Genomic DNA, 9,985 nt, shown 5'->3' with positions numbered 1-9,985 from the left:
TTACTAGTAGTTAGTAAGTAAGAAGACTTTCACTCTTGCTAGATAGCTTTGGGTCTGGGACTTTAACATATTTCTTTAAGATTTTAAAGAAATAAAAACAATTTTAATACATACTCTATAACAATGTGAAATAATATCTTATTATATGATAAGATAAAAGAGATAATAATAAATTTGAATTTGAATATTTCAAAAATACACATTATTTCAGGACAACAATTTTAACCGTCGACGAAAAAATAATTGTATATGCAAGTATAATGAGAACGATTACAAAATCAAATAGTGCTGAGACATGAACCCTGCGGGAGTTTCAATATGCACATAATAATTACAGGTTAACAAGTTTTGATCTTGGGATGAGTATCCCTGAAAGTTCCAGCCAAGCGATCCCACCAGGTGAAGTAGAGCGAGCGATTAGAGTTGGGATCCAGATGATGAATCAGATGGTGGACCGGTCTCTGCGCAAGAGGCGTGAGCAGCACTCCCATGGATCCGGGCACGTAAATCCATGCCGGCAGCCGATAACCGCAGTGGCCCATCATGTTCACGCCGTTCACAGCCCACCCCAAAACCACCATATAAAATACGTTCCAGGCAGCCCTCCTGTAGAGCCAGAGCATAAGTCCAGCGTAGAAGGAAGTTATGGTGATGGTCACGTCCAGAAAGTCTCCGTAGGCCGTGCTGAAGACAGTGATATCGCCGCCAGTGGAGTGGTGGAGGCGGTGGACGCGTCGGTACAGAGATTTGAAGCTGTGAAGAACTGTGTGCGCTGCCCAGTAGTAGGCGTCGTGAAGCGCCATGGTTATCCAGCAGAACTTCCAGGCCCCCATCAAGTCCAGGCTTATGAAAGCGCTATCCACGTATTTTTTTCTGCCCAAAACGATATTTGATTATTTTGACATCCATTGCAAAGTAATGTGATGTCCAAACAAATCATATTTGATTGTTTTGAATTAAAGGTGATGGCGAAACAAATCATATTTGATTGATTGTTTTGAATAGAACATATCTTTTTCAGAGCATTTTAGATTTTTAAGAATGGTAGGTTTAAATTGAGTTTAAGTTTTTTAAATTCATAGTAAAATAACCATTTCTCTAGACTCTTGGGACAAGAGTCTACGGCAAGATTATGCAAGATTATATATAGCCGGCCATATATTCAATGGGATTTAAAGGTCTTTAGTTTCACCAATAATCACATATCACTATATGATATTGGCATGAAACTTAACCCAAGGTTTTGATCAATGAGTTCGAATAATTTTAAAAAGACACTAGTTCCAGTTCCGTTGGATTTTTGTGCAAAATTTGAGTTGAGTTTCACTTCTGTGGAGGCAGGTTTCTCCCGAAAATCTGGGAGAAACTTGGCGAAGGTTTTGACCCAATGTAAGAATGCCAAGAAACTCAAAGTAATGAATTTTCTAAAAAGACAGCATGAAACTTAATCCTGTTAAGGGAGCTTTCTCCTTTCTCCCGGAAAGGAACTTGACCCAAAGTTTCTCCCAATTTCCAGAATTTGATCAATTTCAAGAAGACCATGTTTCATGACCCAAAGTTTCTCCCAATTTCCAGAATTTTATCAATTTCAAGAAGACCATTTTAAGAACATAAAGACGAATTAAATTATCAATTTTTTTTGTAAGCATGAAACTAAAGGCCCAGAATTTGATCAATTTCAAGAAGACCATTTTAAGAACATAAAGAGGAATTAAATTATCAATTTTTTTAACGATGAACTAAAGGCAAAGGAGGCAAAGCACAAATTAACACACAAAAAATTCCCTTGAAATTAAAGGCAAAGGAGGAAAAACACAAATTAACCCACAAAAAATTCCCAAAGCCTGAAACTAAAGGCAGAGGAGGCAAAACACAAATTAACACAAAATTTTTCCTTGAAAGCATGAAACTAAAGACAGAGAAGACAAAACAAAAATTAACACAAAAAACGCGAGCTGTGGCTCTTCTATTGGTCACACAAAAACTTGATTATTACAATGAACCCGCTGACCTGTATTTATACTTTTTGGACTAGCTACTAGCCCATAATAACTCAAAATGCGCACACACTCTACATTCTAATTTTCCATAATATGACTTACTCAAATTCACTCTCAAATTCACTCGACTTAATTCAGTTAAACGACTCTCCTAAATTTAGCCAACTCTAAAGACTTTTCCACAACTCAAACTCATTCGACTTGACTCAGTCGAGTGACTCTCCTAAATTTAACTAACTGTGACTCTCCTAAATTTAACCAACAGCGAGTAATTGATTACAATTTCTAACGGAAACAGCTCACATGAAACTTGAGAAAAAAAACTAGTGACAACAATTTCTAACGGAAACAGCTCACATAAAACTTGAGAAAAAAACTAGTGACATGACATTGACCCAAGGTTTTGACCAATTTCAAGAAGACCAATTTAAGAACAGCAAGAAGACCTAAATCATCAATTTTCTATCTAGAAACCATGAAACAGCTGGCATGAAACTTGACCCAAGTTTTTGACCAATTCAAGAAGACCATTTTAAGAAGGGCAAGAAGACCTAGATCATCAATTTTCTGGAAACCAATTTTCTGGAAACCATGAAACAGCTGGCATGAAACTTGACCCAAATTTTTGACCAATTCAAGAAGACCATTTTAAGAAGGGCAAGAAGAGCTAAATCATCAATTTTCTAGAGAACATGAAATAGCTGGCATGAAACTTAACCCAAGGTTTTGACCACTTTCACGAAGACCATGCAAGAACACCTAGATCATCAATTTTCTTAGAAAGCATGAAACTTGGTCCACGGTTTTGACTAATTTTAAGAAGACCAAAAATACGCAAATCATTAATTTTCTGATTGAAAATAAGACTACCATAAAAACTCACCTACACACCCGAAATGAGACTGGCGAAAAAAATCTCACCTGCTCACTTGCAATGGTACAATCTAAATACCCCATATCAAACGTGGAAGCATTACTAATAGAGAATGAAGGTGACTGGTACACTTATATGCTTAGAGGAGGAGGTGACAGGTTAGAATCTCAGAAAGGTGACTGGTACACTTATATGCTTAGAGGAGGAGGTGACAGGTTAGAATCTCAGAAACATTATGTACACTTATATGCTTAGAGGAGGAGGTGACAGGTTAGAATCTCAGAAAGTTTATATACACTTATATGCTTAGAGGTGTCTTATACTGTCCAGTATGAGGGAGGGCTACTATCAGGGCTAATATTTGATTTGATTCCGTGCCTTTTCAATCTGTCCAGTATGAGGGAGGGCTACTATCAGGGCTAATATTATTCTGTACTTTCTCCATTGGAGTTGATATGTGTTTTCTAAAAGCTTAAATTTGTGCAAATTTATTTAACTTCTAAGCTATCATGTTTTGAGAAGATCAAATCTCTTAACAATAGTGTTTTTTAAAAACACTAACACACTGTTATTTAAAAATAACAACTGTGTTATTTAAAAATAACAACACCCCGGTGTTATTTAAAAATAAATACACCCCGGTGTTATTTAAAAATAATAACACCCCTAGATCCATCTAAGTCCAAATTTCGAATTTAAAAACACTAACACATCTAGATCTCTTTCGAATTTAAAAACACTAACACGCCTAGATCTATCTAATTCTGTCTAATTCCGAATTTCCGATTTAAAAACACCACTAATTCCGAATTTTCGATTTAAAAACATCAACACGCTAACACGCTTGGCGGATCTAATTCCGAATTTCAGATTTAAAAACACTAACATGCTAAGACGCCTAGATCCATCTAACTCCAAATTTCCGAATTTAAAATTTCCAAATTTAATGGAATTCGAGTTTCTATCATACTTTCTATTATACTTAGAATCAGATCTAAGTCCAAATTTCCAAATTTAATGGAATTCGAGTTTCTATCATACTTTCTATTATACTTAGAATCAGATCAGGTCATTCCTAGAGTCGGATCAAGTCCCTCTTTTGTCCCTCTTTTCTGGTGTTTAGAGTTCAGGAAAAAAATTTGCACTTCCATAGATTTCATCTCACTAAATAAATGATAGATTTTGTCGCTCTAGATAAATGTAGAGTTATACCCCTAATAAATCCAAAATTAGATGAAAGTAAATTAATATAAATAGATTAAATAATATATTAAAATAGATTAAAAAATTGCCAGTGTGGATTAAGTAATAGAAGCAGCACGGTAAACAAGGATCTTGTCCCAAAAAAAACGAACACCAGTTACATTAATGTTCCAAAAATAATAATATACAATTAGAAAACCAACACCAGTTACATGTTCAAATCTCAATGGAGAAAGTTAGAATCACGATTCCCTTAACCTACACAGCTGGTGCCATACATCAATATTTGGGATCTAACCAGAGGTTTGATAGGTCAATGTCGATATCTGAGAAAGGCTGCGACGTTAAGCGATTACCTCGCTGCGAAAACCAAGATGGCCAGCGGTATAGGAGCAATGCTGACTGCCATAAAACTCTCCTTTCTGTATTTGTTCACCGTCACGTCCACTGTGGGCGCCAGTCTTCTGATGAGATTTTTCCTATGGAAGAAGAGCAGGGTGTGATACCAGAAAATCTCCAAGAACCCCAGCACAGTCCCCACCATTAAGCCGCCTAAGATTCCAGCACAACAGCAAAGGAGGATATACAGCGGCAACCCCACGTCGTTATGAGAGAGATTCAGTGCCAGGTGAATCCAGGGTTTGAGAAATTCCATCATAATTTGACAGAAGCAGTTGGGATTTTACCTCTCTTCCTCTTCGGCTGTTATTTGTTCAGTTTCTCTAGGGAGATTCGGCCGTGTGTGTATGATGGGCTCGGAGGCGCCACATGAATTGCCATGTGATCTTCATGCGGCTCGACACATTTCTGCTCGTCCAACCCAAAATACATGTGGCGGTTGACATTTGTCGACTTTCAGGGTCTGTGTTCAATTTCAACGTTGCGTAACTATTTGAAGACAGTGGCGGCCGCAACTTTTAAGCAAGCACTGAGCCGAGGCCCTTCTAAAACAATTATGAACACATAGACCGTAAAAATTATATGGTTTATAGTGATTAGTATCGTGAAGAGTATGTGGTGTTTTAGATTAATTTTTTGGTAGGTTAGCTAGTAATTAGTATTAATTCAAATAAAAAAAGTAATATATTTTTGTGCTAGCTAGCATACCAATAAGAAACTAGACCAATAGTATAGAAATAAAAGTTTAATGGTTTAAAACTGTTTATACATAGTCACAAAATTAACTAGATAACATAAACTAAAAATATGATAAATTATTACATAATTGGTTTTCTTCCTTTCCTATGTGACTACATAATTGGTTTTCTTCCTTTCCTATGTGAGTAGTTCAGGATACCACGATTAACTAAAACGAAGTGAACTAGAAATATTATTTAATTACCAAAACAAAGTGAACGAGAAATATCATTTAATTGGAGGGCTAGTAAATTAGATGGTCTCAAAGGTCGGAGGGCTAGTGAATTAGATGGTCTCAAAGGTCTTTTATCTTTCGTAGAGTTAGTAAACTCTAGGTCTGCAAGCTTTTTAGTTAGTACATTGACTTTTTCCATCAAATTTTTTTAGGTGTAGAAGAAATTCATTTATATTTAGCAGAATTTCTTATTGAGCTTTAGATTGCTTAACTAGTACCTTCCCCATAATTGTTTACAACTACTATTAAATTTCCACTGTCTACGTGGACCTAGTTTTCTTGGTCCTTATGTTTTAGTTTTGAGGATCCATTACTTAGACTCTTTCTCTACTTCTACATTTGAAATCAATCTTCTTTATAATTTGGCTTCCCTCTCAATATCATGAATTTCCCTTTTTATTCTAGGAGGGGTTATTTGGAGATGCGTTATTGCTAAACATTCTTCTCCTTGTGCTCAAAATGTTGAGGGAATCCTTGATCTTCTTCTTCGTCTTTTGTTGGTAGATCCCAAAGGTTGAGGAATTGTGAAACAGGTAGTGGGAGAAGGAACTGGGAGAGACAAAGTGGTAGGGAAGGTCCATAGGAGGCTGAATTTCCTAGCTAGGGAGTACCGTAAAAAGAAAACATAGGGGTTAATAGAGACCTCCACAAAGGATAAGACAAAACAGAAGGACACATGATAGCTAATAAGACTATAAATTTTTAAAACCTAGAATCATGACAAAAATGAATATTCAATATCAATAACACAATGAGGGTGCATTAACCTACTACACAGAAACTCAAACATCAAGAATAAAGACCTTATAATCCATCCAACCACATGAGCAATTAAGAAATGAGCCCATAAAACTAATGGTAGTAGAGATATAAGACTGAAACAATAGGAACTTGTATGCCACCCATGCATAAATAACAATCTAATTTTTTTTAACCACAATGAGTATATAATTAAAGGTTGGACTTTGGATTGAGTTAGGAACAAGAATTAATTTGTGAATATGTTTATATACTGATTTGAATTATGAGTTGTATTTGTAAATTGGTTTAGTTAAAAGCAGGGACATGGAATATGTTTTTTGATCGGCTCACACATGGATAACACAGTTGTATGTAGGTACAATGATTAATAGTGGGAGAGATAGAGCAACGCTTTCTCCCACTTACTAGTACTCCAACTGTGTTCTGAGGTCAAAAGTGCAGGAAACCTTTTCCTTAAGGTTGCACATTGCTATGAGGGTAGGCCATAGGTTTGGTCACTCATAAGGATCAATGAAGGGGTGTGTAATAAGGTGAAAAACTTAAGTATCAGTAACCATTGGTCCCTCAACAAGGGAAAAATTGTGAATTAACAAATTCCCCCCTTATTGTGTTGTCTCCCGCTCAATAAAGTTGAATACTTGAAGGGCATGTACTCATGGCATACTTGGAATTACCAAATGTAAAACACCTAAGAGCATGAAGTGTTTGTGTTGAAAAGTGTAACTAGATTCGGTCTTCATAATTATCATTGTGCTTGTATAATTATGTATTTTATGTAAAAAGAAAAAAGAAGAAAAAGAATAAATATATATATATATATATATATATATATATATATATATATATATATATATATATATATATATATATATATATATATATATATATATATTTATTTATTTATTATATTATTGTTTTATTAGTCAAGCATGTTCTCCATGCTTCTAAGATTTGTTGAGTCAAAGTCCTATTTGTACCTTTTGTAAAGAAAAAGAGAAAAGAATATTCAAAAATTTATTTTGGGTCAATTCAACTCAAGAAGCCAAGTTGGCCCTCTAGGATGATAAGTCAGCTCACTCAAAAAGGCGTGTCTTTTGGCATGTTGGGACAACTATATATTGGCATATGTCCTCCACCAAAAGGGCGAGAAATTTGGTGCTTTCTATGATGTTTTCTGAGGAAAAGACGTGTGAAGTTCAATCGGTACTCTTTTGTGAAGGAATGCGAGTTTCCTAAAGCCCTATGTCCACAATGGAATGCGAGTTTCATAAAGCCCTATGTCTACAATGGAATGCGAGTTTCCTGGAGTATATACCTGTGATAATGCGAGCCTTCTGTGGAAGATAATATGAGATAATGCAAGTTCTATATGGAAGATTATATGAGAATTTGAAGGGCTTGACTTGGTTTCTTGGAGGTTGGATTCTTGGGTCTTGGATATCTCATTTTGATCTGATTCTATAAGAAGAGGAGATTTTTTTGAGTTTTCCTCCTTGTGGGGTTTTTGCCTTGGCTTGGAGCCTGTATCTTGTGTCTCTTGTTCTCTGTAATCTTCATATTTTTTGTGTTTTGGTATTTTCTTGATGAAAACAAAAATACAATTCTAATAATAATAAGCCAACAATAATTTCACAAGTAATTATCAAGTAAGAGAAATTGTAACTTTTACCTGCGGATTGATTTCTCAACAGTTTAAGACCCTTTGTACCATTGGATACATATGTATTGAAAATAAAATGTATAGTAAAATAAAAAATGTTCTAAGGAAACTCATAGTTATGTATTTCACGTTAGGGGGAAGATTTAAATTAATATTCTAATACATTTTAACTTAAGAAAGATGAAAATTAGGTATTTTTATATCATTTATAGACCTTCAAAAAAAATATTATATCAAATACTTCCCTAAAATAAATGAATAATACTATATCTTAAATAATGAATAAGTAGAAAAGTTGTGCATGAAACTAATTTAAATCAATTATTATTTAGAGGAAATTCAATTCAAGAGAAATCTTAAACCAAGAAAAATTATAGGAATGAAAATGCCATTCGTTATTTAATATATGAATTACTAAATGTTTATTTCTTATTCTGGTTATATGAGATAATTTTATTTAATTATCTCTGTCGAACCCATTATGCGTAATTGTATTCAGTATTTGTCAAATTTTATATTGCTCAGATGTATTCAATGTTTGGTTGGGAGTATTCTCAATATTCCCAACCAATGCAAAATATGACAAACACTGAATACCTTTGACCTATATAACATATGACAAATACTGAATAAATTTATGGATAATGAGTTCAATGGAGATAATTAAATAAAAGTATCTCATATAACCAAAATAATATCTATTGCCCTCATCTTGTACGAACATTTACAATTAGATGGATTACATGCATCTAATATACATGATTCATATAAATTGGGTTAGGTTTCAACCTAAAATAAGTTGCAATGTGGATTTTTGTAATTAAAACATTGAGTTTGATTTGAAATGCAAATGATAGGATAAATTTTTTACTATAATGGTAGAAAACCTACAAACTTACTTAACCTAAATTTTAAAGTTATCTAAGCAACAAATTTTCAAATTTAGCATGACACTGTGTCTTAACAACATTATATAAACACCATTTAACTATCCCTTTAGTCAAAATTCATGTCATTTAACTGGGATTTTTCCCCTAACATGACAATGCTTTCTCTTTCCCTTTAATTCCATCTAATAGATCTAGAGGATATGCAACTAGGATTTCTAAATTCAAGAATGTTGTTGTGTGCTACATTTGGAAATTGGGATTTATTTAACATATCCATTTCAATATCCAAAAGTTGAACAATCCCGATAAATGTAACCCTAGAGGGTGGAAAACTATGCATAGAGTATCCCGATAGTGGAATTATGATATTGCATCTAGGATCTAAAATGCCAAAGCATAAGATCTAAGTGAAAAAAATGATGAATCTAGATGTTGGATAGTTAGGACACTAAAGGAGACATAAATTTCACATAATATAACCCCTTAATTGTTTGGTCACATAGAGCTAATGTGTTTAGGTGAAGTGGCACATGACGTGATCATTGATGTATCATGATGACATGTCATGTTGACACGGACTTTAAACAAAAGTATTGACATGACATGTAAGGTAGCATCCACTGCGATAAGTGATGTGTCATTTAGAAATCCAAAATTAAGGATTTCAATTTAATAGGAATTTTAAGGACTTTCCAGATGATAGATACCTAAATATCTATGAATTTAGATACTTGATATTATGGATGTTGACCACCTTTACGTTTTGCTGAGCTAGCAATATTGATCTATCATGACAACATGGAATACAAGGTATTCATTTACTAACATGGTGGACTAGTTTTATGTGGCACATGACATGGAAATTCATGATCCAACATTCCACTAAAAGGCAATTTTTTGCAAACTCTAGATATCTATGCATTTACCCATTAACCCATGCCATTTCCTTATCAGGATATCAGAAAATTTAGGACATTCAAGATAAAGATATCCATGATTTCCTACATACGAGGTGGTTTTACTGAAACCTAGATCTAGATGTTGATAGGACAACCAATGTGTCCTTGTAGGTTGTGGACTATGTAATGATGATCATGATTCATGGATGTAGGAATTACATGTGTCAATAATATAGATGTGATGACATGGCATGAAATGACCAAATATTCTAAAGGCCTTAACTTTGGCTTGAACTCATATTGAGATAAAATTTATATTATTGAA

At 34.2% G+C, this 9,985-nt stretch overlaps 1 protein-coding gene across 1 annotated transcript; it reads right to left on the bottom strand.

The window, feature by feature from the left end:
- Positions 1 to 228: 228 nt before the first annotated feature.
- Positions 229 to 4,901, bottom strand: LOC149144467 (uncharacterized). Its single transcript, XM_089448519.1, has 2 exons — positions 4,434 to 4,901; positions 229 to 873 (listed from the first exon to the last, which is right to left on the bottom strand). The coding sequence occupies exons 1-2, from the start codon at positions 4,733 to 4,735 to the stop codon at positions 339 to 341; spliced, it is 837 nt and encodes a 278-aa protein (XP_089304645.1). The 5' UTR covers positions 4,736 to 4,901; the 3' UTR covers positions 229 to 338.
- Positions 4,902 to 9,985: the final 5,084 nt, after the last annotated feature.

The sequence above is a fragment of the Pinus tabuliformis genome, chromosome X (genome assembly GCF_031772625.1).
Source record: "Pinus tabuliformis cultivar Carrire ecotype Pingquan chromosome X, CPIR1, whole genome shotgun sequence".
Lineage (NCBI taxonomy): Eukaryota > Viridiplantae > Streptophyta > Pinopsida > Pinales > Pinaceae > Pinus > Pinus tabuliformis.
Note: the sequence above shows the minus strand (reverse complement) of the source record. Positions and strands in the feature narration are given on the sequence as shown.

What these genes read in the sequence shown, in the direction of transcription:
- LOC149144467 (XM_089448519.1), bottom strand. Translation starts at nt 4,735, where the DNA reads ATGATGGAATTTCTCAAACCCTGGATTCACCTGGCACTGAATCTCTCT. An exon ending in ATCTTGGTTTTCGCAGCGAG is followed by an intron (nt 874 to 4,433) that starts GTAATCGCTTAA and finishes CGTTTTGGGCAG; the next exon opens with AAAAAAATACGTGGATAGCG.